We start from the raw sequence: 23,922 nt of genomic DNA on the forward strand, positions 1-23,922 counted from the left end.
GTTTTAATTGCCCTTTATATTTGATTTTCGTTTTAGAAAGGAGACAACGAAAGATGGCAAGGAGCACTGGACTTACACCCACAAGTACTGGGAAACTCGCACGAACCCTGGCTTCGGCAGCATCTCATTTCCAGAAAAGCTTTGGGATCCTCTTTAATATAACTGTGGGACTCATTCATGCACAGTGCCAGTTCGGTGGTTATAGCTGTAGGTTTGTCTTGTTTTTATCTGTTGACGTTGTGTGCCTCGTTGCTGCGCAGGTGCAGGGTCTGCATGTCCATATACTTTCCTTACCTTTGTCTACACCGTTTGTTCTTTCACTGCTTTGGGGGTTGTGCACCTGAATCCATAATGTCATCAGCAGCAGTGGCATTTAGTAGTTTTGTTAAGTGGCTACCTCCAGAACAGTGCACATCGAAGCATGGCATACTCAAGGCTTTGTTTATTACTGATTAACACTTTGCTTCTTGGCACACAGTAAGTGTGTGTGTGTATTCGGTGCATTCTAATTAATGTTGATGCTGCTCCTACCCACGGACTTTCATGCTGGCGGAAGGACTCCTGCTGGCAGGTGATAATTGCTGGGTCATTCTAGTTGTGTGGTGCCTGTGAGTTGTGCATATTTTGCAGTTTTAAAGAATATATCCCTTTGGATCTTTCTGTTTATTGACGTTTCCCGTATATCTTCACTAGGTGTGTGCAAATATTTAAATTTGACTTCTTTTGTTTTATTTTCTCGTTGTTTGCTGCCGCGCTAAGGTTTGTTTAGCTAGCAAACATTCAAAGCTTCAGCAGTCATGCATGTCTTGCCCGGAAGCTAAAAATGAGAAAAAATGACAAGTGGTATATATAATAAGCTCAGAGCTGCTACATTAAAACTGCACGGGGAACATGGAGTATCTGTCTGTCTGGGAGGCTAAAATGCTTGTATCATTTCTTTCATATTATTAAAGGGGATCTCAATAAATTTGCGGTATGCCTATGATATTAAAGGGCGCTGCTTCACAAATATCCTCCATCAAGAAGTTTTCTATTGCGTTTTGCGGAAGCTGAGTTATCTGTAGTCAAAATTTTAATTTCCGCACCTTCACGCCTTTCCCACACCTCTCGTTGCTTATTATACACCGAAATGGTACACCGCCGGCTGCCGACACACGTGGGAACTCCCCGGGGGGTGGAGCTTCCTGTGGCTTGAGCTTGAGCTTGAGTGGTTTGAGCCATGGTAACTGCGTGACGTCTGAAATGGTTGGCACGGCGAACCAACGATAGCGCTCTGCTGCTGACAGTACTTGCACAACGTGATGCTGTGTGCCAGGCTTTGCACGAAAGCTCAGCATCGCTGGTTGCCGCGAAGTGCGAAAGCAGGAATTTTTTAAAATGTAAAAATGCATTGTAAATTATCCATTCGTTCTTTAGGTCGTGTACGTGCCATAAACGTTCGGTGACCTCTACTCTACTTAATGTAACCATTTTATAGCCAACCTCAAGCACCCCTTTTCAGAGGCCCTTTAAGGCATAAGTTAGCACCCTGTCTCACTCTTTCATGCTACAAAGTGAGAAACTTCTGCACATTTACCTCTAAAGACGTTGAAACAAATGGGCAGAGAACTTAAACCCTTGTTGCACAGACAAATTCAGGTGCAGAGGCATCATCCATTTGCACTCAGCACTGCTTTTGGTGTAGAGTTAGGTTTGACTGTAATTTCATTGCCCTCACTAAGTGCAGCCTTCTCCAAGTAAAGCACTTTGTGTGGGTTACAGAATGCTTCTGCATTACTGCCCAGTGACATGCTAAGTTGTGAATAAGCTTGATATTAGCAATAGTAAAAATATGAATAAAGCTAGCATTTCATCAGAAAATTTGGCGAAGAGAGAAATGTCTATGAATCCTTCGTGTAATACCCCATAAGGCCCATACTTGGGGCCTTTGAGGTGTATTTTTAAGCAAATAAAGATGTATAGTATAAAGCCACTTGTTATAGTAAATGGGCAAGACTCTTTGTTGTGCAAAATGTAAATAAGCAAGACATAGAGGTCTGTATTGGATTTGAGGGAGATAATAAAATTTTGATGACCAGACCTAGACAAGATCACCATATTCTGCCTAGCATTACTGTGTCAACTAAAAAAAAACATAAAAAGAGAGTTAAACTGCAAGATTTCTGCCACATCACTGGAGAGCAGCAGCCCCTGCATGCAATATTGGTCATTTTATTGGTAGAGGAAATCTCAGTGAATAAATTGAAAGGGAGCATTCTTGCCACACATATCATCTAGTGCTTAGGCACTGCAAATTAGAGGACTATAAAAGCTAAGAATTTTTGAAGGTTTAAGGTTAACAGGTGTGGAATTGTGAATTTTCTGCTTAATGATTGTGAGGTATGTTACAGTTCTTGTAACATACCTGGACTAGTGTTTGGTGTGGTATATTGAGTTTTTTGCCAAGCATTTGGAATTGTTTAATGCAGAACAGAGTTTAAATGTTTGCACACTCCTGGTTTTACACAGCAGTCGTTGTCAGCTTACTTGTACAGCATGTCAAAAGAAATATCCGTGAAGAGATGGTGTGTGACTTGTTCCCTTAGTGCTTTTTCTTTTACTTTATGCCATGCCGCAAGATGCCAAGGACTACATTCTGCAGTGCTGGTGCGTGAAAACCACTTTAGTCAGGTTTGGATCACTGTTGAGTCCCTCGAGTTTGCCTTAACATGTGGGACAGTCTTTTGACCAGGTGCATTGACTGGCCCACATTATTTACCTAGCCACGTACCATCCCAATACATGTGATGCTTCCATATATATAAGTAGGCAGGCAGAGTTCAGTGTCTCTACTGCAGTAGTCTTGCTCTGTGTAAAAATGTGAGGCAGCCACTCCTATACATTCATAGAAAGGTACACAGGTAAAATGAGACACACTTCCTTTCTCTTTTTTTTATTTTCCTGGTGTCTGTGAAGCTGCTGACAACCATGGTAATTTATGACACTGATGCTTGACAGGGCTGGTTTTTTTTTTTTTTTGCTTGCTTTGTTGGCCAATTTAATTGCTTTGTGCTTGTAACCTTCAGCTGAATCCTGCAGGCAGGCGTGTCAGTTGTGGTTGTTTGTTCATTTTTAATCTTATTATATTTTCTGGTTGAAGGCCAGTGTCATGCGGCTGCCTAGTACTTTGTAGTTTAAGGAATGTAAGTGTGCCATTAAGCCACAAGACACACAACGCAGATACTGTGATTTGTTTAGAGTTGAGGGATGAACTGGATGGCTGTCTTGAAAGACGCTGCACCAGAATGGTTCCAAAGATGGAAGTCAGTGGTGATAGCTAGTGTCTCGTGGTGAAGGAAAGAGCCAAGCAAACAAAATTTTTATTTGCATATAGTCTGGTAGGGGAAAAGGTGCCACAGTTTTGTGAATATGCTGCCAACACTAGTGACATGAAAGTGTGCTGTGGGCATTTGGCTCATTAATAATACCATTAATGATAATAAGACTCCAGTAATAATAATAATAACATATGCTAACTTAACTTTTCTGCTAGCTGATAAGCAGGAATTTAAGTCCTGCATGTTTAACGAGGCAAATAATGCTGGTACATCTTGAAGAAGAAAAAAAATATTTTTGTGAATGTATGCGCAAGCCAGTTTGTTAGGCTATAGTGCAGTTGTTTGTAGGTTGCTGTCATGCCAGTTTGAACATCTTTAACATCTCTGGCTTTTGTACAGCTTTTTCTTTGTTCTTATTTTTAACAGAAGCACTTTATTAGTTGAAAAAATGCTTGGCACTTGAATAGAACAACATAACTTGTGGTGAATTTTATGATTTATTGCAATTTTAAATGTTTCTATGCTCACTTCATTGTGTGGGTTATTATTTTTGCTGTTGTTGGTTAATTATTTATATTTAAGAGTGCATAATTTCATTGCAACTAGTGAAATGCAATGCTTGCATTTACTTTTACAATTATTTATTTCAAAGGTGCTTTATTTGTTCAGAAGCACCAGGGCTGTGCGTTAAGTATTACGGTGCTGCCTTTCTGGCTTCTAAAACAAAGAAATATACTGATATTGGACAATTTTTGCATTTGGTTTTGTTCATACATTTATGACAATCAGAAAGTGATGCACTGTTATGACTATCAGGACATGCTGTAGACAATTCTGGGCATGCTGTAGCCACAGTTGGGGTTAAGAGACATTGATATGTGAAGCTTTGCATAAGTCACTAGCGTTAGAGCTTTAGCGAAACGTTAATTGTGTCCTGAATGTTTTTTCGGGCACTGTCTGGCTCCGTGTAGAGCCTTGCCTCGTATTCGCTTGGCAAGTGGTAACCGTTGTAGTTGTGCATGTTATAAATGCAAGTATTCCGAAGAATTTACGTCCATGATTCCTGTGAAGAAGAGTCGACACCTCCAGTTGTCAAGTGATATACCTGAACTGTATACAGCCCTTGCCATCGGGCGTGGGTTGGAGTTTTGTACTGTTAACGAGAGCGACTGATGGTGAAGGCTGGTTGTGGTTTTTGTTCGCAAAAGGCGCACGCTTACAGTGTACAGAACCCAGGCCTGTACACACACAAAACGTTCACTTCTTCCACACATTTTGCTGTACCACGGCGCCACTGTGATGAAAGTTGTTGCACAGCATATCTCTCTGAATCAAAGTCTAGCCTTCTGTGTTCTTGGACGTCAGTGCAGTTGTTTTTGTCTTCAAAATGCTTGCGTGAGCTCAAGACATATTTTGGTAGCAGCTGCACTCATTGCATTTTCTGAATGGCCTAAATGCACATTAGTAACTGGTTCTGGTGGCCTCTCATTTGAAATAGCAAGAATTTTGCCATATTTACACATGCATGAAATCAGAAATTGACCTGCATTCCCTGGTTTGCTGTACTAGTTGGCCTTTGAATGACCAAGAAAAAGCTCACGAGTGTGGCTATAGAGCCAGCAGTCATGTTAACAAGCATGACAGGGCCCATGTACTTTTGCACAGTCCAATGTCTAGCCTGGCTGAAACTGCGTGTAATTTTTGTGTGGTTTTGATGTTTTCATATATTACGGCTTACTAGATGGTACATCTGTTGCTGCAGTTTTCAGTGCATAGTTCAGTGTTCCGACTTCATTAGAGGGCTGAAGTGGATGTTCTGGTGCTTTTTAGACTTTACACAATGCGTATGAGTATTAATTTGATGATTGTGAATATGGAAGGACTGTAGTCTTGTTGGCTGTGGTCTAGCTGTTCATGGTGCACATTGCTTGCTTTGCTGCTTGTTGCAGTAACATCTTAGCAACACCTTGATGACTGAACAGTAAAGTTATTTGAGGAGTGTCATGATTTGTTAAGGCTCAGAAACAGAGAGGGATTGTCACCAGTCGAGAGGAAAGTATAAATGATGTGACATACTTTTGAATATTGTCAATAGCAGCTAGCTGTTAGCAACTCTAGTTTAGTAAACTTTATTGCCATTGTAAATACCTACTGGGCATGGCATTATTTGCAAAACTAGGCTCTGGTTTTATTGATGGTTGTGCTGTTTGGTGATCTGTGGATAGGAGCGCAGATTTCTGGTTCTGTGCAGAGATTTGCGGTTCAAAGAGGGCCTTGAAATTTGTTTTCTGAAACCTACTGTGCTCTCAGCTGAGCCATTTGCCAAATGATTCTTAAAGCTAGTTCCCCCTTTATTCTTTTAAAGTGCTTACTTGGTGCGCCTTATTCTCTTCTTGTGCACGAGTCATTGGTGCATGAAACTTGAAATGAAACTTTCAATGTTTGGTCGAGGTAAATTGCTGCACATGACCTCATTTAAAATGACATGCAAGGTTTGTTGCGAAGTACCTGCTAAGGTTCAGCTATATACAGATGTTTATCTTGTGTAAATCGTTAACAGCTACCATTGCCCATTCGATGCTCATCAGATAGTTTTGGTGGCTATTGTTCTTTGAATGTTGACGTTGCATCCAGTTGCTTCACTCCTTGGGCCAAAGTATTGCTAGGCAGTGATGGGCACTAACTACTTGCAAAACAGCTACCTTGTTCTGCTGTCTACTGCTAAAGGCAGTTGCAACAACTAGTTGACTACTTCTCAAGTAGTAGTTGCCATTAATCTTAAATTACTTCACATATAGAGGCAAGTGCTCTGCATTGTGAAATTTATCCTGGAAATTTAGACTTGGCACTTCATTATTAAAAAGTGTGTGATGCTGCAGACACTTGCATGTGTCAGTTGATGTGTACTCAAGAATAAATAAATTTTCGTTTCATTTTCCTGGTAAAATTTACAAAGAACATCACAAGGTGTGGCATGCGCAGTTTGTTGCATCTGCAAAGCACCCACTGAGCACTTTATTTATAGCAATATAAGTTCACTGTGAAAAGGTCATGATATTGCTGTTTTCAGTTAACCTTAGTGCTGTCTTATAAGCAGTATGGGTGGAAACTGAAGCAGGCTAAAGCACTTGCAAAAGAAGTATTGCTGTTTAAAATATCAAACCCATACAAGTAAGGTTTGAATGATTACCATTCGAATGCAAATTTGACATAGTGCAAGCTGTTTTCTTTTTTTTTTTTTGTAAATGGTGTTCCTGGATTTTAATGGTGCAAGACGAGCGGTTTCATGAGGGATATGGAGATGGGATATGATTTTTTTTTATTTTTTGATTTAGAGCTATGAAATTTTGGCATATGTATTTGGAAGTCTACTGAATGGTAAAATTCATAATTTCATTGAAATATCTTAAATAGCTTTGACGTTATAAATTTTTTATATGCTTTATTGCTGTACCAAACTTGCAGAAAGTCTGATGTGACGACAACACATCGTACGAGCCTGCAGTAACTTTTGGTTTTACCCAAAGAAGTGGTTGATGCAGTGACATTCTCCAATTTTTTCAGCTGCCATATTTTTTCTACACACAATGTTAGATCCACGCTTGCATAGTTCAGTCATTATTGTCATTTCAAATTAATGACAGAGTGAAAAAATGGGAAAATAAGTCAGAAATTAGGAATGTCGCTGCATAAAGATCAAGGAACACTGCAATAAACTGCATGAAAATCCGTGAAGCCATTGTCACGCTCTGCTTTCTCAAGCAGGACAGTCAGGTAAAAATACACTTGAGAAAACTGGCTTTTTACGGAGATTTCAGCCAGTTTTTGCTATCTACGGTCACAAAAACATTTTAACTTGGCTGTTTGCAGGGAAAGTTTTTCGGGATGAATTAAAAAGACCTTATACAGTCGATGACCGATTTTTCGGACTCTCTAGGGACCGCGAAAACGACCAAAAAGTCAAGCAGTCCGGAAAATCAAATTTCTCCGAAAAAAATCACAAACTTATTACCAATGTGCTGGAGGAAGGGGTCAGTTGTATTGCACACATTATAAATTTCCTCGTGACTAAATTTCGCTGCGCAACATTTGCACGAACGACGGGCGGCGACCGCTTTCATGAGCTCGGCCTGGCTGTGCTGCCCGTGGCATGTTGCCGATGAACGCACAGGTTGGGACAAAGTCTAAACGGGAAAGCGAACATGCCGCTATGGAAATTGAGCTGCGCCTGCGGCACAATGGGCCTGGAACGAGAACGCGAAGATGGCGAAACAATGAGAACCGAGAAACAGCCAAAGCTAGCGCGCCGCCGGCGTTGGCTTTCAATATTAGGTCTAGTGACGAGGGCCAAAATTGGCATCATATCCAACGATATGCGCTCTGCGGTGGCTTGCGTTTAATGGGAGGCATCTTGCCTGTTATCGAAACGCCTGTTGTTTATACGGTTTTACGGTAGAAAAGTCAGGATTGCGATGCGTTTTACCGCGGGTATGCTGACCTCGCCTTGAAATGCACCACCATTTCCTCCCGCGCTCACCCTCTTCGTGCTCGACCTCTTTCCGTATTCGGGACGAATGACTCGGCACAGATGAGTTCCGTGAACTCCGACTACTGTTCAAGTTCCTGCGGCAGAAGACATTCAAGAACAGTATGACTCCAAAAAGACGCGGGCACAATGTACTGACTCACGCAGAATTTCAGCATCTCAAGTTAAGTGGCTCCCTTTAAGTTTTCGATCTCTCCTACAGTTTGAATTAATGAGGTTCCACTGTATGCATTATATGGCGGCTTGGGTATTGGCGGTGAGCACGAACAAGGTCCGAAAAATCGAGCAGTCAGTTCCGGTGTGTGCAAAATTTCAGGCGCTCTTATACATTGGCTCTGTGGGCCATGTCGCGGTGCCGCGAAAAAGTCCGAATAATCAAGCATGTACGAAAAATCAGGCGCTCGAATTTTCGGTCGTCGACTGTAAATACCAAATTAGGTGTTTAGATTCTAAAATTTTATTTTTTTTCTGAGGTTTTCACGGTTTGATTCTTGCATCCCTGCTTGAGCCGTTGTGCCCAAAAATTTATGAAAGGTGCGTGCAGGTGCTTAGTTTCCAATACGGATGTCTTTAGAAGGTACTTTTGTAAAGCTTAGCCATTATGTGGCTGAAAGGGCTAACGTATTGTGTAGTGCTAGCATTGCAAGTGGAGAAAATTTTTAACAAGGCTGATAAAGTGGGTATGGTACAATGACAGCAGCACAGCTTTTCTTCATATGTAAAGAATGGTAAAATTTTATGTGTTTATAATGGTGCACTGTGGCATAAAGGTATTAAAGACTTGTCCTGCAGGCTGTTTGTCATTGTCCCTTACAGGTGATGTGCTAAGCTAGCTAAGTGCTGTGTGCTTCAGGACCCCATGCTATATTAGTGCTGCACAAATCATTTCATGTGAAAGCTGTCCACCTTCCAAAGACAGGTACTGCTAACTAGTCAGATTTTTTCAACAGTGGGGACCAGAGAGCTGTGCTCTGCTATTAGTATATGGGACTTTCCATTTATGCTTTTTCCATTGAGATTCTCGTTAGGCATGCCCATCCGTGCTGCTGCTTCCTGATGCATGAAGACAACCTCATTAGAATCTCACCCACATGTAGTTACTCTTTTAGCAGGTTGGTGCCATCATGCCCTGCCCTTGCAGCAGAGCCCTTGTTCAAATAACCTTTTTTTTTTCCTCCTGTTTCCGTGCATGGTTTCAGGTGCCAAGGCACTTCACACAAAGTGTATCTGTTAGATTGTTCAGAAGCATTGGGCTTGGCACTGAGCAACTTATGTGGCACCGACTGCTTGCTATCCTTAGCAAGCAAATTGCCTATTTTTCACTTATGTTTGTATGCCTTACAGTGACCATTTTAACAATGCCTTTCAGCTACTGTTTACTGTGCGGGCAATATGTACTAACATTTTGAGACTGTTGGCATATGTTTGTAAGCCAGGTTTCTGCTGGTTCATGTGTTTCGTATCCCTTGCTCCTCCTCATCACGGAAGAAAGGAAAATTGAAAAAGATACGTGTTCTTAAGACTCGTTTTAGAAACAGAGCTGTGGGCCTCAGCCACCTGTTCATTGCTGTTATCGTAAAATGGCCACCCTATGTCCACCTCTTTCACACACATATTTTAAGCCTGAAACTAGTTTTCGTGCTTACAAGAGTTTACAGTACCATAAATTTAACACCTCCTCATATTTGTTTAAAGGAGTACCTTTCATGCCTGATAGAAGAATGTTTTGTTCTAAGTACTTGTATGTTTTTGCTGCACAGCTACATAGAGACTACTTGAAAAGTAGTTAAGCTAGTCGTTTAACTACTACATAAAAGTAACTACTGCCCATCACTGTAGCTAGAAAATAGGCGTCTTACAACTGGTACGGCTAACAGTGTTTAGGGGAGATTTTTCATATCATATTCACCAGTAGCAAGCTTGCTAGCAGTTTCAGGAGTATTGCCTAGCCACCTGGGTCATAACCATCGCAGCTGTAGAAATGAATCAAGTACTAGCAGCTTGCTTGAGGCAAGAGTTCAATGCAAGTTCCAGTTGGCTCTAGGCTTACTTTTTTAAAGTATATTGTTTTTCGTCTGCCAATCTGGAATAGACTGCTTTTGTGAACTACTTTGCTTTCATCTCCTATGATGTTTGCTTGCATATGTTCCTAAAACAGGTGTTAGGCCATTCAAGCAATAATAGATACAGACAACCTACCTGTACCTTTTCATTTGAAATCATTGCATGTTTGTGCAAGCTCAATGCTTTTCGACACTGCGTTTTTATTATTGTGAAAAAGAAAAATAAAGTGACAAGAAGGCTGTTACAGCTGTGCGCTTCTGGCGTAGACATACCTTTGTGCTTACTGTCTCTATATGTGCGTGGTGATCTTGGTGTCTGCACAGCACAGTGCAAAGTGTGGGTGAAAACAAGGTGCAAATGCGACTGTGTGCTGCAAGGAGGTGCTTTTGTGATATTGAGCTTATGTACAGTGCACGTCGCTCTTCTGTAGAGCGCTCGAACACTGGACTGCAGACAAAATAAATGTAACTTAGCACCTCTTAGGTTGCAGGCAAAGTGCTTGTGTCCCTGGCTTGTAGGTCTATATCTTGTAGCGAGGCAAAGGTGGAGTCGCTGACAAAGTCTAAATCGAAAATGTGGTTTGGGTCCCATATGGAACCCTTATTCATTATGAGACTGTCTTGGAGAAAGGGAGGCTCACATAGCCGCCAGGATCCTTTGTAATCTTTTCCCATAGATATGAAGTGTGTCATGATTCCTGTTCAATATGTCTGGCGTCATTTGGATGATTAAAGGGGCTCTGAAAGGGGCTCTAATAAAGTTGTGGTATGCCTGGGATGTGAAAGCACGCCGCTTCTCGAATATTGTCCAGGAAGAATTTTTTAATGCACTCTGTAGAAACAGAGTTATCTGTAGTCAAAATTTGAATTTCAGCATCCCCGCACCGTTCCCTCTCCTCTCGTCACTTATTGCACACTGGAAGCTCTGCGCTCTTCCACCAGCACCACCTCTGGGGGAGAGCTTCCTGACCTGCCAGAGCCATGCGGCTTATTGGCCGCAGCCATGGTAGCTGCCTGATGTCTGAAAGAATCTAACCAATAGCCATCGCTCAACATGTATACGGAGGAGGGTGCGAGCATGAAAAAGTCGCCGGGAAGGGCTCGCCAACTTTCGCGCGCGATTGTGGGTCCTCTGCGGCATGTAGATGTGTAATATATGGCTCGGGTGTTCATTACGACATAATGCAGTGATTGAGCAAGTTGATGTCCTGTCGTCGGAAGATTTTTCAGAGCCCCTTTAAGGACTCTAGATGGTCCTGTTCCTTTTGCTAGATAGCCACCTCATCCCAGCTTATCTCATGGCCGGTGGTCTGCACATGTTCCGCTATCTCATTCTGTGAGGCACGGTTGTTCCTAACGTCGCTCTGATAACTTTTTAATATTAGTTAACAATCAGCCTGCTAGTTAAAATGTCTGTTGTGTTCTGATGCACACCACCGTTGACAGTTCTGTGCCAAAGAAAGCAACCTAACTCAAAAATCTGATTTTTAAAAAATGCTTGCTGTCTTGGAGGAAACACCCTGTATAGAGGGGATAAATTTGGAAGCACACCCTCTTCCAGGAGACTACGCAGGACGTCATGGTGACGGGATGTCACGTGATCGGTGACTGCAGGGACGTCACGTGACCACAAGATGGTCGCGTGATGTGTTACTTCACAGTCGGACGCCGCTGAAGCCATTGGTGTATTGAAAGCATAAAAGTGACCTAAGGATAGGTTTTTTCGGAGTAGTTCCTTCTCATTGGTGTATTAAAAGCATAAAAGTGACCTAAGGATAGGTTTTTTCGGAGTAGTTCCTTCTCTGTCCATCTATAAGTAAAATTGTAAGCCTTGATGCTGCTGCACAGTGTTTCGCAGCAATGTCGGCAGGTGGCATGCTGAGTTAATCGTGTGTGCGAGCAAGGTGGTAAAAGTAGGAAACCATGCACAAGGTGTGTGGGGTGGGTCATCCCGGTTACTGTGTAGGCCACTGCAGCGTGCACTCTGGCTCGTCAAGACCTGACTCCTCCCAGCCAGCTCCACGGCAGCAGAATAAGCAGGTCTTCATCTGAGAACACGTCACGATAGTGGTGGCAGAAGCACGCCCATGGTGTCACTTCCTTGTATTAATGGGTTACGCTGACGAATGAGCACGACGACACGTTTGACGCCTGATGAGCTTTTCTCTGCGCTAGTCGGACAAAGGAACTGGGTGTCGGGTGTGCCACGGAATTTCCGCAGCATGGTTCATGTGACCCAAGCCAACTGGATGCTGTGGCAGGGGATGTTCATTAGGCTTCAAATCTTCAGAATGCTCCTTACAGCGTGAGATGTTTATTGGAGCTCTTTCTTGCTAGTGCCTCGGTGAAGCCCATCCTGAGCAGAAGCGCAGCTGGTATGTCACCAGTCAGATGCATATGACGTCACGCCGCAGGTGCGGAGGGGCACGCGGCAGATCCGCACGCTTTGCATGACATCTCGTCAACTGTTCTATAACTGGCGAGGAGCGCGCACGGCCACTACTTTTCCGCATAACTGTGGATGAGGGAGAGGCTGGTGTGCGTGACCGTGAGCGAAATTTAAACCTTCGATGTAGACAAGGCCATATTACACCGTGAAAGGTTCTGCAGTGGGAAGTCAATCGATGCCAAGACCAAACTGAGCATCAACACTAAATGAAAGCCGAGAAGAAGCCGCCCAGCAGAGAATTGCAAGTCCAGCAGTTCGAGAACAGCGTGCTTAAACCTCCCGCCAGCGATTGGCGTCTGACCAGAATAATTTCACTGCGGTAGCATATTTTGTAGTGGGAGCTACACTGGGCTACCAGTCGAGCATTTCGCGGTACATGGAGGAGGACAGTTGTGCGCATGCGCCATGGCAACTGAAGAGCAAAGTGCTTTTCGCCGCGGCCGCGCGCCCGCTCCACCGTCAAAGCTGAGCGTGACGTCATGCGGATGAGCAGTTGTGCGCATGCGCCGATACCATGGTAACCAGAGAGACCCCACAGCTGCGCCGCGTTCGTCGTCGCCGCACGCCGCTCTATCACCCGAACCCCGCGTCGCATATGCACAGGATTGCATATAAAAGGCGGAGATGTAGTGGGCGTCTGTATCACAACGTTTGACATGCATGCAGAGTCCAGCCTCTACGAAACTGCGATATAGACGAGGATTCCTGAGGTTGTCGCCTGGCAGTTGTCTTGAACCAAATAAGAACGCTGGAGTCTGCGTGTACGTGAAACAAGGTAGCACCACTGTCAGACATCTCCCTTCGATAGAGATGAATAATGATGGTGGTGGTGGTAAACTTTAATGAATATTGAGCCATACCTTAAACTATTATTGGGTTGGCTCTTGGTCACGTGAAGTGGCCGGCAGTCGGTGACGTCCGGCGACTTCCAAAGCCCAGCCCACCAGCTGCTTTTGGACAGCTGGGTCGGAGCTGGACACCGCAACCTCCCATCGCTCGAGGTCAGTGAGTTGCCACTCTGACGGCGGCTGGAACTCGGAGCATATGCACATGTATAGTATGTGATGGAAATCAGCTCTTGGGGTTCCGCATAGGGTCTCCAGGTTGCGCACAAGCCCACAAACACTGTTGCGCTTTGCCCACCTGTTCCCAAGGACCGGCCGCCGAGAGAAAGAGCCCAAGGCACTGTCTACCAAAATCCATGCGCCGACTGCGACGCAAGCTACATCGGCGAAACCAAAAATTTCAAAGAAAGAATTCGGAAACATAAAAACGACGTCCGCAAATTCGCAAGAGAGCGCAATCCAGTAGCCGAACATTCCGAGGACTCCGACCATAGAATCAACTTCGAAGAAACCCGCATCCTCGGAACCGAAACAATTACCACAAAAGGCTCCTTCTGGAATCCTGGCATATCCAAACCACCCCGAACAATATCAACCGCGCAGAAGGAAACCAGTCCTCAGTATATGCCCAGGGACTTCGCTCTTCAACTCAACGAAAAAAAGTCGCCATTCACCACCTAGCTCCCTTCAGTGCGTCAGCGTGACTAACAGCCTAAACCCCCCTCCCCCGCGTCTTTCGTGTCACAGCTGTCAGTCCTTTGAACCCCCCCCCCCCCCCCCCCACTCCCCTCCATACTTAAAAGACGCTAGCTACTGCCCTCAGTCACCCCTGATGAAGGAGCCGAGTCGGCTTCGAAACGTTGGGTTAAGTTAAAATTTTTGGTTGGAGATGTGCAGTTCATTATAAAACTGGTGAAGGAGCCGAGTCGGCTTCGGAACGTTAATTGGGTTAAGATTTTTGGTTGGAGATGTGCAGTTAATTATAAAACTGGTTAGTGCGCGCACGAAATACGCAGAGCGGAAGCCGAACACACCACTTAATTTTTTTCAGCCCGACCCACAACGACCGAAGGAAGTGAAGCGAACGCCTCACGATTCGACAATAGTAGTAGCTCTATGTTCGACAAGTGCCGCCATGTTGCTCTCCACAGTAGCCTGGGGTGCCTGGGGCCAGTTGATACGCATCTGACACTCTGCTAATTTTACTCGCAGAGTAAATTAATTTATTCGTCGATTAACAGGTAGAGTGTGGGAGAAAATTTGAACCAGATGTAGCTGGCAGACGATTTTCCCATGATTCTTTGCGTTCACTCCCAACGCTTTTAGATAAGGACCTTACCTAAAAACGTTGGTGTGGGCATGTACTCAAAATCCCCACATACCCCTTCCCGAGAGGCATGAGAGATTGCCCTCCTTAACTGCTCCTCGCTTTAGTCCCAAAGGGCTCTGGTGAAACGGGCGCTAGATGGGGCCTCGTTACTGGGAACTTCCGCTTTCGAAAAGCGGCGCTGGCATCGAGGCGCCCTAGTGAACTAGAAGTACGCCGACCATGTAGCGGGGCCACTCTGTGGCTCCCAAACTCTAATCCACCAATAAATGTTTTCACCACCATCGATACATAGGAACGATCCACTGATCTCCACTAGGGGCTGGATGCCGCATCGAGCGTCCGAAAGTAAAGCCACCGGAAGTAGGGGCATGTCCCGGAAGTCAGCCTTTGGCACTGCACGAAATCGGGCCTCAGCACGGTTTTTCAATTTTAGTTTTCCACTTCACATCTTGTCTTTTCGACGTTCTCGTCTTTTTTCATGACAATGCCTACCTGTTGCACCGTCAACTGCATGAGGAGAGCAGCAAAGTCCTCGGGAAAAACGTTTCAAAAATAAGGGTCCATTGCATCGCTATGGTGCGACACTAGCAGACGACAGAACGTCGCTACACACAGTACGTACGGAGCCTCGTCTGCTCAGCTCTGTGTCGTCGCGTTGCGCCAGCGTCGCCAACACGGCTCTTTGTTGTGATGCACGCTGTCGCGCTCTAAGCCCAAGTTATACCATCAATGGGGGATAAATTTAAGAAAGGTAGGTGGAAACCTTCATTACGCAGCCGACTTTGCAGTGACAATTTTACCGAATTTTGTTTAGACCGAACCGTAGTGAGGGCGAGGCCACAGTCTGGTGGAGTGCCGTCGGTGTGCTACTGGTTCACATTAGCGCGTCCAAAAGGTATATGGTACTACTTTTTCGGCGCAGTGTATCAAGTGCTGTTTCGTACTGTAGCAAGTTATGCCTGAATGGGCTGTTATTCGTGTGATGCTTGAGACAGTTCAATTTAAACAGCGCTTGTCACATGCGTTTCTGCATTCGTCTTTCTCGTCAGTCGTTTCTCTCGTGCTGTGTAGGTGAAACGTGGCTGTGCTATTGAGTTAGATTAAAAGCACGTCTGGAATGTAAATGACACACTAAAGCGATAAGCATCACCTGCCGTCGATGAGAAGAGACATCGTCCGCCACCAACCCGAAACAGCGGCAGTTTCAGGATTTCCGCGCCATAGCCTTTCCTTTGCAACACGAAAATTTGTTTTTAAGATGACCTAGACTCATCGTCATTCCACTACTTCCCTTAATTACGCTCGGAAGGCAAGAACCAGATCAGAAAATAGTGTTTAATGCACGTGCCCCTTTGCCGCGGCATGGTGAGACCTGGTGGTGGTGGTAGTGGTTGTTCATTAAAATAATAGTAAAAAGGAAGGAAAAGATTTTTGCTAGCCCCGGCATCTGCCATCGATACTGAAGCACCTGAGCTAGGGCAGCGGAAATAAAGGATAGCAGGCAGAATGGAGAAATGAAATGAAAGAGGTGAGGGGCAGGAAGAAAGGATAGGAGGAGAAGTGACCTGCATGCCTGTTTTCTGCGGTTTCTCTGAATTTACAGGGTTCTCCAAACAATGCACACATTTCTCGCGTCGAGCTTGCTTATTTCTTTGATATTACAATAGACGTTACACGAAAACCGCGAAATACTGAGAACGGAAGGGCGAAAGATGCGACTTTTTGCATTGAAATACACAGCAGACACCGAACTTCCGGGACATGCAACCAAACTTCCGGTGGCTTCACTTGCGCCCACTTCGGAAAGCGGGAATGCGGCATCCAGCCACCTAGTGGAGATCAGTGAGACGATCCGAACCAGCGTCCAAACTGAGAACGGAAGGGCGAAAGATGCGACTTTTTGCATTGAAATACACAGCAGACACCGAACTTCCGGGACATGCAACCGAACTTCCGGTGGCTTCACTTGCGCCCACTTCGGAAAGCGGGAATGCGGCATCCAGCCACCTAGTGGAGATCAGTGGGACGATCCGAACCAGCGTCCGAACTGGGGACGGCTCTCCCCGTGAGGCTTTAGAAGCGGTTGCCGCGGTGTGGCGCTGGCGTAGACTCTTGGAGCAGAAGCGAGCGCGTTGCCGCTGCGCGCGGTGCGTGGCTAAGGGGGGGCCGATCGGAGAGTCGCGCTGTTTGTTGTGGCATTATCGCGTAAGTATCCCCTTTTTTTATGCATCACCGCTTGGCTGCTGATGTAAGGCACAAAAGAAATGACTGAGGCTTTTAGAAGGAAATCAGGGAGTTGCAAGCGCGCTTAATTTCGGAAAAAAAGGCCAACTGCTTACCTTTGTTCTTCCAAGGTTTCATTTTTATTATTTTCAGGAAGGTCAGGCTGAATGTGTTCCCGACGAAATGGGATAGTAATTGCTATGGGTCCGGAGATGACCTCGACGGTTTCACTTCACGGCACTCGTTATGATAACAACACATCGCAATAGTAATTTGTCGATATTCTTCCTTTATTTGTTTCTTTGCAATATAAATTCACAGGTGTACTGAGCTTGGTTTTTTTACAGTGGCGGAACAAGAACAATTAATAGCCGGATATAATATAGTTGCATGACATCACAGCACTGAACAAGTTGATTGCAGCTAGTTGAGAAAGACGAAAATGAATTTAGTGAAAATGTACAACTAAGACGCTTCTCGATCAGACACGACGATTTTGCAAATCTATGCAGTTGCTGCTTTCTGTGCATCAGAACTGCACTCCAAACGCAAAGGAATGCCTACATATATTCAGACGTGGAAGCAATGTGCTCACTACAAAACTTGAACAAGCACGAGAAAAGAAATCGTGAAAACGGAATACCTTTCCGCAATAAAAGATTACAAAGACATGTATATTTGCAGCAACATAAAATAATCGAATCTTAAATACAATAAAAATGCACGCATGAGAAATCGTATTACAAAATCATCGACAGATGTATTATATGTACAGCCCTATACATGTTAAATAGTTACATACTGTGACAACCTAGAAGCAAACACACTTTGAAAGTAATGACATTCATATGAAAAATATATAGGAAACGGAATAAAAATGTCGTGGAAAGTGCGACTTACGTGGTGCAACTAAGTTTAAGATATTTCGCGGCTTCGCGCTTCTGAAAAACTGAAAGAAAGAATTCGGCAACATAAAAACGACGTCCGCAACTTCGCAAGAGAGCGCAGTCCTGTGTACCCGGACATTCCGAAGACTCAAACCACAGAATCAACTTTGACGAAACCTCGTACGTGCGTGCCATCTTCTGAACCAAAAAAAAAATCTCAAAAACGGCTATTCCCAGAATCCTGGCACATTCCTGGGACATCGAGCGCACAAAAGGAAACCTGGCCGCAGTATATGCGCAGGGAGCTTAATTCGCTCTGCAGCTCAAAGGAGACAAGTCGCCATTGACAGCCATTGACCGCGTCAATCCGACAACGTACCGTTGTTCTACACACCCTAATGTGAATCGCAGCCGTAACCCCCACCCTACCCGCTTCTTTCGCATCACCGCTTTTCTTTTTTCGGCCTCCTGCTGCTCCCATCCATGCATACTTAAAGACGCTAACTACTGCCCCCATTCACCCCTGAAGAAGGAGCCCAGCTGGCTCCGCAACGTTGGGTTTTAAAAATTAGTTTTTGGTTGAAAATGTGCCTGAGTTTATTACAAAACACTAGCGTGGCCGAATAACGAACAAGGAGAAGCCCACTATTCCACAGAACACGCGATGCAAAACACTCCTTGTTCCAGCGATGAGAAGACAGCACGGGAGAGACGAGTGCTGACTTTCAACTGAGCATTTATTTCCAAGTAGCGAAGCAGGAGGCACGGGGAAGGCTAGAAAAAAAAAGATTGGAGAAACACGACGAACTTACCACAATTTGAAAGCTGATAAAAAATTCGAGGGGCAAAAGCACTGAAGTACGGGATATCTCCCTGCTGCATTCCTCTTCACGCCTCATTCTCTTGTCCCTTTTCCACTTCTCGGTCCATTCTTTTTCCTCTTCTTCACACCCTTTCTTTCTTGTTCTACCGCCGCTTTCTCGCTGTTCCTATGTGATTTCGCAACCCCTCCCCCGCTTCATTCCACCCATCTTCTTCCCCTTCGCCCCTCTGCTACCTCTCACTTCTGTTTGTCGACTTTTGCATTCGTTGGCCGCCGAGCTTACTATGCACTGCACTTTCTCTGTCCCATACGCTTTTTCACTCTCTGTGCCTTTGTGCAGCAATGCTTCCTCAGGGTGTCTCGTTCAGCGTGCGTGTTCGCAGGTGGCTTTTAATTGAGCAGGGTCACATGTCTGAGGGGCGCTCTCCGAGTTTTGTTGTCTTTTTGCACATTTTTGCGTCCCACAAGGAATATTCTTATCTGCTGTTCTTACCCCAACTACTCCAAGCAGCCGAAATCGCCACTTTTTTCCAACGACAACGCTCAAACCCGCTCAATACAGCGACGCGGCGAAGCAGACGGCTCGCTTTTCTCCTCCAGTATTCGACAGCAGCGCCCCGAGCGGCCGACCGCTTTTTTTGCTTCAGCTCCTCCCGCCGAAACCCGCTTCGCTCTTGCCACTACAACCTTCTAGAACACTGTAGCTGAAGTGCAAAAATCCAAGCAACACTGTTTGGCGGCCATGTTGGCGGTGGTTGGTGTTTAGCACGGCAGTCGGTCGTGGTGTCGGTCGTGGGTTTTAGACGCTCTAGGTTCAGCTCGGAGTTTATTTGGACCGTTCGGACGCTCAGTATGGACGACTTATTCAGTGTGTTTGACGATGCGCCAAAATCTTCAAAATTGCTATCTTCAAGTTGCCTGAAGAAAGGTGATATTAAGAAAGAAGAATCAACGTGCGAAGATGCTGGGTATGTTGCTGTTTAGTGTTTTTGATGTATGCATGATGGGTGAACATCGCAACAAAGGCAAAGGCGGTGTTGCGCCTTTGTTGAGCTGTTCACCCGCTATGGATGCTTTAGATTCAATGCACATGGTAACTAGCGCTAAAGACAAGGACAGAAGACGGACACCACGAACGCTGGACGGACACCACGAACGCTGGACGGACACCACACCACTAGCGTTCGTGGTGTCCGTCTTTCTTTCTTCTGTCCTTGTCTTTAGCGCTAGTTACCATGTGCATTGAATCTAAAGGTCACCAACTAGCCCAGTTGTCCGCTTTATATGTATGCTTACCAATCCGCCCAAATCTCAGCTTTACTCAATGGATTTCTGATGTCTTGCGCCCGCTACCTCTCCTGGGACGCGGGTGTGCGTTCGTCACGCTGTACTGTTGTTGCGATATTGTATTTCATATTTGAAACTAGTGGACTGATTTAGAACTTGTCGGAAACGCTTTGATAACTCGAGAAAGCTTTCACCTTTCGCTATCTCACTCTTGTTACAGCGCCAACGATTTTGTGCAAGCGGTTATTGACGGCAAGAGGTCTCTCGACAATTATCTGGAAGAGGAACCCATTAGTAAGAAACAGAAGGCCTCGGACATTCGGGATGAATTTAAGTAAGTGTTTACCAGCTGTCTTTTCCTCACGTGTCTCATGTCGCTAGTTCAACTTTTGGTACGTGATCGAAGGGTAACGTTTGCACGAACAGAGTCTTGACGTCATTTTCGTGACGCTCCTTTTCGCTTTCAGTGCAGCTGACTACCTTCCGCGCGTTCACGTGCATACCGTCGAGGGAGTTGAAGGATGCATTCACGAGGTGAGCTTGCTTGTACAATCAGCGCGGAGAATGCCGAATGTGACGACAGGAGGTGGTGCGGTCTTGTCATGCCGGCTAATAGGAGCGAGCGCCACGCGATAGTCAGCTGTATTTCGAAAGGTAGTTTGATTAGTTAATGGATATTTTCGTTCCAAGAGAACACTTCGGACTATGAACGCGCCTTAATAAAGGTTTCCGGATTAATTTCTACTGCCTTGATGCGTAAACTCTTGCAGCTGCCGCGGACGGGATCGATTCTTCAGTCACATGCTTAGCAGTGCGTACTTGGAAAGCTTGATGATTACGGTGCGACAGCATTCCGTTTATTTCTCCAGTCTTCCCTTTGTCAACACATTCCACCTTGTCTTGTAGCTGACTAGAGCGTCGTCTCTAATGGCATATTGTTTTTACTATTTTTTATTCCTTCTGGGCTGGTTATATTGCCTTTTGTTTTATTCATACTTTCATGGTGTATGAGGCCATATTAAGTCACCTGCTCTTTATACAAACTAGAATACACACTACCTGCCATGGTGGCTCAGTGGTTTTGGTGTTAGGCTGTGATTCCTGTGTGGCGGGTTCGAACCAAATCGCAGCAGCCATATTTCGATGGAGGTGAAATACAAAAATGTCAGTGCACGCTAACTAAAGAACCCAGGTGGCCTAAATTAATTCATAGCCCCCGCTTCAGTCGTCGTAGCCCATGAGGCGCTTTGGGTTGTTAAACCCCACAATTTGATTTAAATGAACACACACACACTTTATAATCTGTTCTGGTAAGCAGCCGATGCGATTCAGGCTGTGGCATGAAGGGCCAGGATGATTCTTGCACAATGAGGGTTTTCTTATACATGAGTATCACATCACAAATTGAAGTAATAACACATAATATACATTCGTTTTCTGTTATGTGTGTTTTGAATTGTTTTAAAGAGTTGTCATTTGTTATGTTTTTGATCTTATGATGTTATTGAGGAGAAAATGTTCATTTTTTCTTTCACAGGTTGCGCTGCCTGAAGGAACAGAATATGTGCCCCTGAAGCGTAACGCAGATGGGCCCGCAGCTCGAGAGTACCCATTCATCCTGGACCCATTTCAGAAGGAAGCTATCGTCTGCTTGGAGAACAACCAGAGTGTGCTAGTGTCGGCCCACACTTCAGCCGGCAAGACAGTTGTGGCTGAGTGCGTGTTTCACCCTTCACCTTTCACGTAGTTAGAGCTTATGACTTGATAAACTCACTCTGGGGACAAATTGAAGTTAGCCTGTACCAATAAATAGACTTAGTCCCCCTCACTAAGTGCAGTATCACCACACAATGTCAACTGGTTGTGAGCATCATTGTGTGTTAAGCAGACGTGCAGTGCCATCTCGTGCTAAGCAGACTATACAGGATGAGGTTATGTGTGCATTGGTGCTAAATTGTTTTGGGAGGCAGCTGTCGGTGTGAAAGCGCATCAACTGTGTCTGTCAGTGAGACAATAATGGCTGTGCTATCGCAGTCTAACAATAGAGACGTTACTCTCAGCCAAAATGGAACTTTTATACGCTAAAAAAGAATAAGTACAATACAGGCGTCGCCATCACTGGCTGATTCTACGAGTGCACTGCGGTATGTTCACACAGATTTGTATATGCTGATATCAGAGGCTAGGCTATGCTGCCATTCACTTCCAGACAGGGATCATGGAGGCCTTTTTGGTCGACGTCATGAATTTGAATCGAGTGGTAGAAAAACATTTAAAAAATACCAATTTTTTAAGCAGTAGATGCGTATTATGCTGCCGCAGAGACATTGACATACTGGGAAAGAGCCATTGCATCAATTTTCACTAAGGACAATTTTTACGGCGTTGTCCTCAGTGCCCATTTAAAGTGTACATTTTTGGGCTGTCCACATGAAATAGATAGAGCTGTATTGAACAGAGGAATGAACATGTTTCATACCCCTGTTACACGGGCACCGCAAAGGCCTTTGAGAATCAGGTCCTTATATCCAAAGGCGTAAGGAGTGCAGCTACACGGCACAAATGTTGCGCCTTTGCCGCTAAGGGCCTTGGAGGCGAAGGCGCCCGTCCGAGACCTTTGAAGCCCAAAGGCGCGGCCTTCAAGAACCTGCGATCCATCCAACGTCAAAAAGTAAAAGCAATAAAAAAAATAGATACTGCAAACAATGTTTGAAAACATTTTTTTTAAATACGAAAGGTGTGTCTGGCTTTTTTTTTTGTACGGGTGTTTATATTTTATGCCCAGATTTTAAGACACTAAAAGTGTAGCAGCAACACCGAGTGCCCCTGGTGGCCAAGGCAATACACAAAACCTGCTGCTGCTGATGAGAATGGTTGTTGCAGTTCTGTCAAGGAACCAGTTAGAATAAAAAAAATTGTCCGAACTCAACGAATGTACAGAATACACCACTTTATTTTAAAACACTTGACTTAAGCCGCTTCGAGCACAGCAGCGGGTGCTAAGCCTGAACGACAGTTCCACCTTTGGGCTGCACCGTGTAGCTGCGTCGCTGCTCCTTTAAGCTTTCGCTCCTTTGGTGAAAAATGGTGCCTTTGCTGGAAAGGCCTTCGAGGAATGCTGTGTGACAGGGGTATCGATCCCCTCCCCCGCTGCTCTACATTTAAACATTTTAATATTTACTGTATCACTGCTCTGGCAGGTATGCAATATCACTGGCACTTCAAGAGAAGCAGCGTGTCATCTACACAACGCCAATTAAGGCGCTTAGCAACCAAAAGTTCCGCGAGTTTTCGGACGATTTCAAGGACGTGGGTCTGATGACTGGCGATGTCACCATCAATCCAAGTGCAAGCTGCCTTATAATGACCACAGAAGTGAGTTCTGTTTTCTTCGTTCATTAATTATGTCTGTATTCTCTCTGGTGGGCTGCAGTGGTCAACTGGTGTGTTAAAGAAATTTTAGTTGTGTGTTTTCTTTAAAATGATGCGTTAGACTTTAGAATACATGAATCACCATGTGGTATTCTTCTGCGACCACCAAATAAATTATGATTGAATTTCTTCTCATGTGGTTTTAGTTTCATCACCCGAATAATGGCTGTGATGTGTACATGGCCTTTAGGTTATGTGAGGCTCGATAAATCTATGTAAACGCTGATATGTAGTTTAAATTCACTACACCATTTAAAACAGCCTGCTTCAAGCACTGGAAAGACAACAAATGACGTATCAGCAGTTATATTGCCAGTTTTCTCGATGGAACTTCACCAACAGTCGTAGCAAAATTCACGTCACCCAGAAATGTGCGGGGCGTCGATGTGAAGCTTTGCACTGTAAGTTGCGGAATGTCATGGTGGTTTCTGTGGGAGCTAGAACGGGACTGGCTGACAAAAACACAACAGCCTGGAACAGTGTAACATTGGGGTTCTACTGTATTGCATTTTCACAAAAACACAGCAGCCCGGAACAGCGTGAAAATGGTCAGTGGTGGTCCAGCTGCTCCATTTGCACCATTCTGATACATTTGCATTTTGCTGCTCCAGTCTGCTCCAAAAGTGGCAAATTGATCAGTATTGCGTCTTAGCTGCGCCAAAAAGAAGACGTGGTCACGGGAAAAGACTATTTTTGGAACCAATCAGGTTTCCAGTTGGC

The 23,922-nt window shown here is 44.8% G+C and overlaps 2 protein-coding genes across 6 annotated transcripts in view; both read left to right on the forward strand.

Annotated features, from left to right (window-relative positions):
* Positions 1–10,194, forward strand: part of LOC144113206 (oxysterol-binding protein-related protein 6-like) — an 87,783-nt gene extending 77,589 nt beyond the window's left edge. For all 5 annotated transcript variants that reach the window (XM_077646166.1, XM_077646168.1, XM_077646170.1 and 2 more), the window contains one exon: positions 37–10,194. In XM_077646166.1, the coding sequence (XP_077502292.1) occupies positions 37–157 (121 nt within the window). In that variant the 3' untranslated portion in view covers positions 158–10,194. The remainder of the gene's footprint in view (positions 1–36) is intronic.
* Positions 10,195–19,226: 9,032 nt separating this feature from the next.
* LOC144113209 (exosome RNA helicase MTR4-like) overlaps positions 19,227–23,922 on the forward strand; it is a 55,321-nt gene continuing 50,625 nt past the window's right edge. The window contains 5 exon segments of the mRNA XM_077646174.1: positions 19,227–19,451; positions 19,991–20,104; positions 20,238–20,304; positions 21,308–21,486; positions 22,971–23,145. Of these exon segments, the coding sequence (XP_077502300.1) occupies positions 19,336–19,451; positions 19,991–20,104; positions 20,238–20,304; positions 21,308–21,486; positions 22,971–23,145 (651 nt within the window). The 5' untranslated portion in view covers positions 19,227–19,335.

This window comes from Amblyomma americanum, chromosome 1 (genome assembly GCF_052857255.1).
Source record: "Amblyomma americanum isolate KBUSLIRL-KWMA chromosome 1, ASM5285725v1, whole genome shotgun sequence".
Lineage (NCBI taxonomy): Eukaryota > Metazoa > Arthropoda > Arachnida > Ixodida > Ixodidae > Amblyomma > Amblyomma americanum.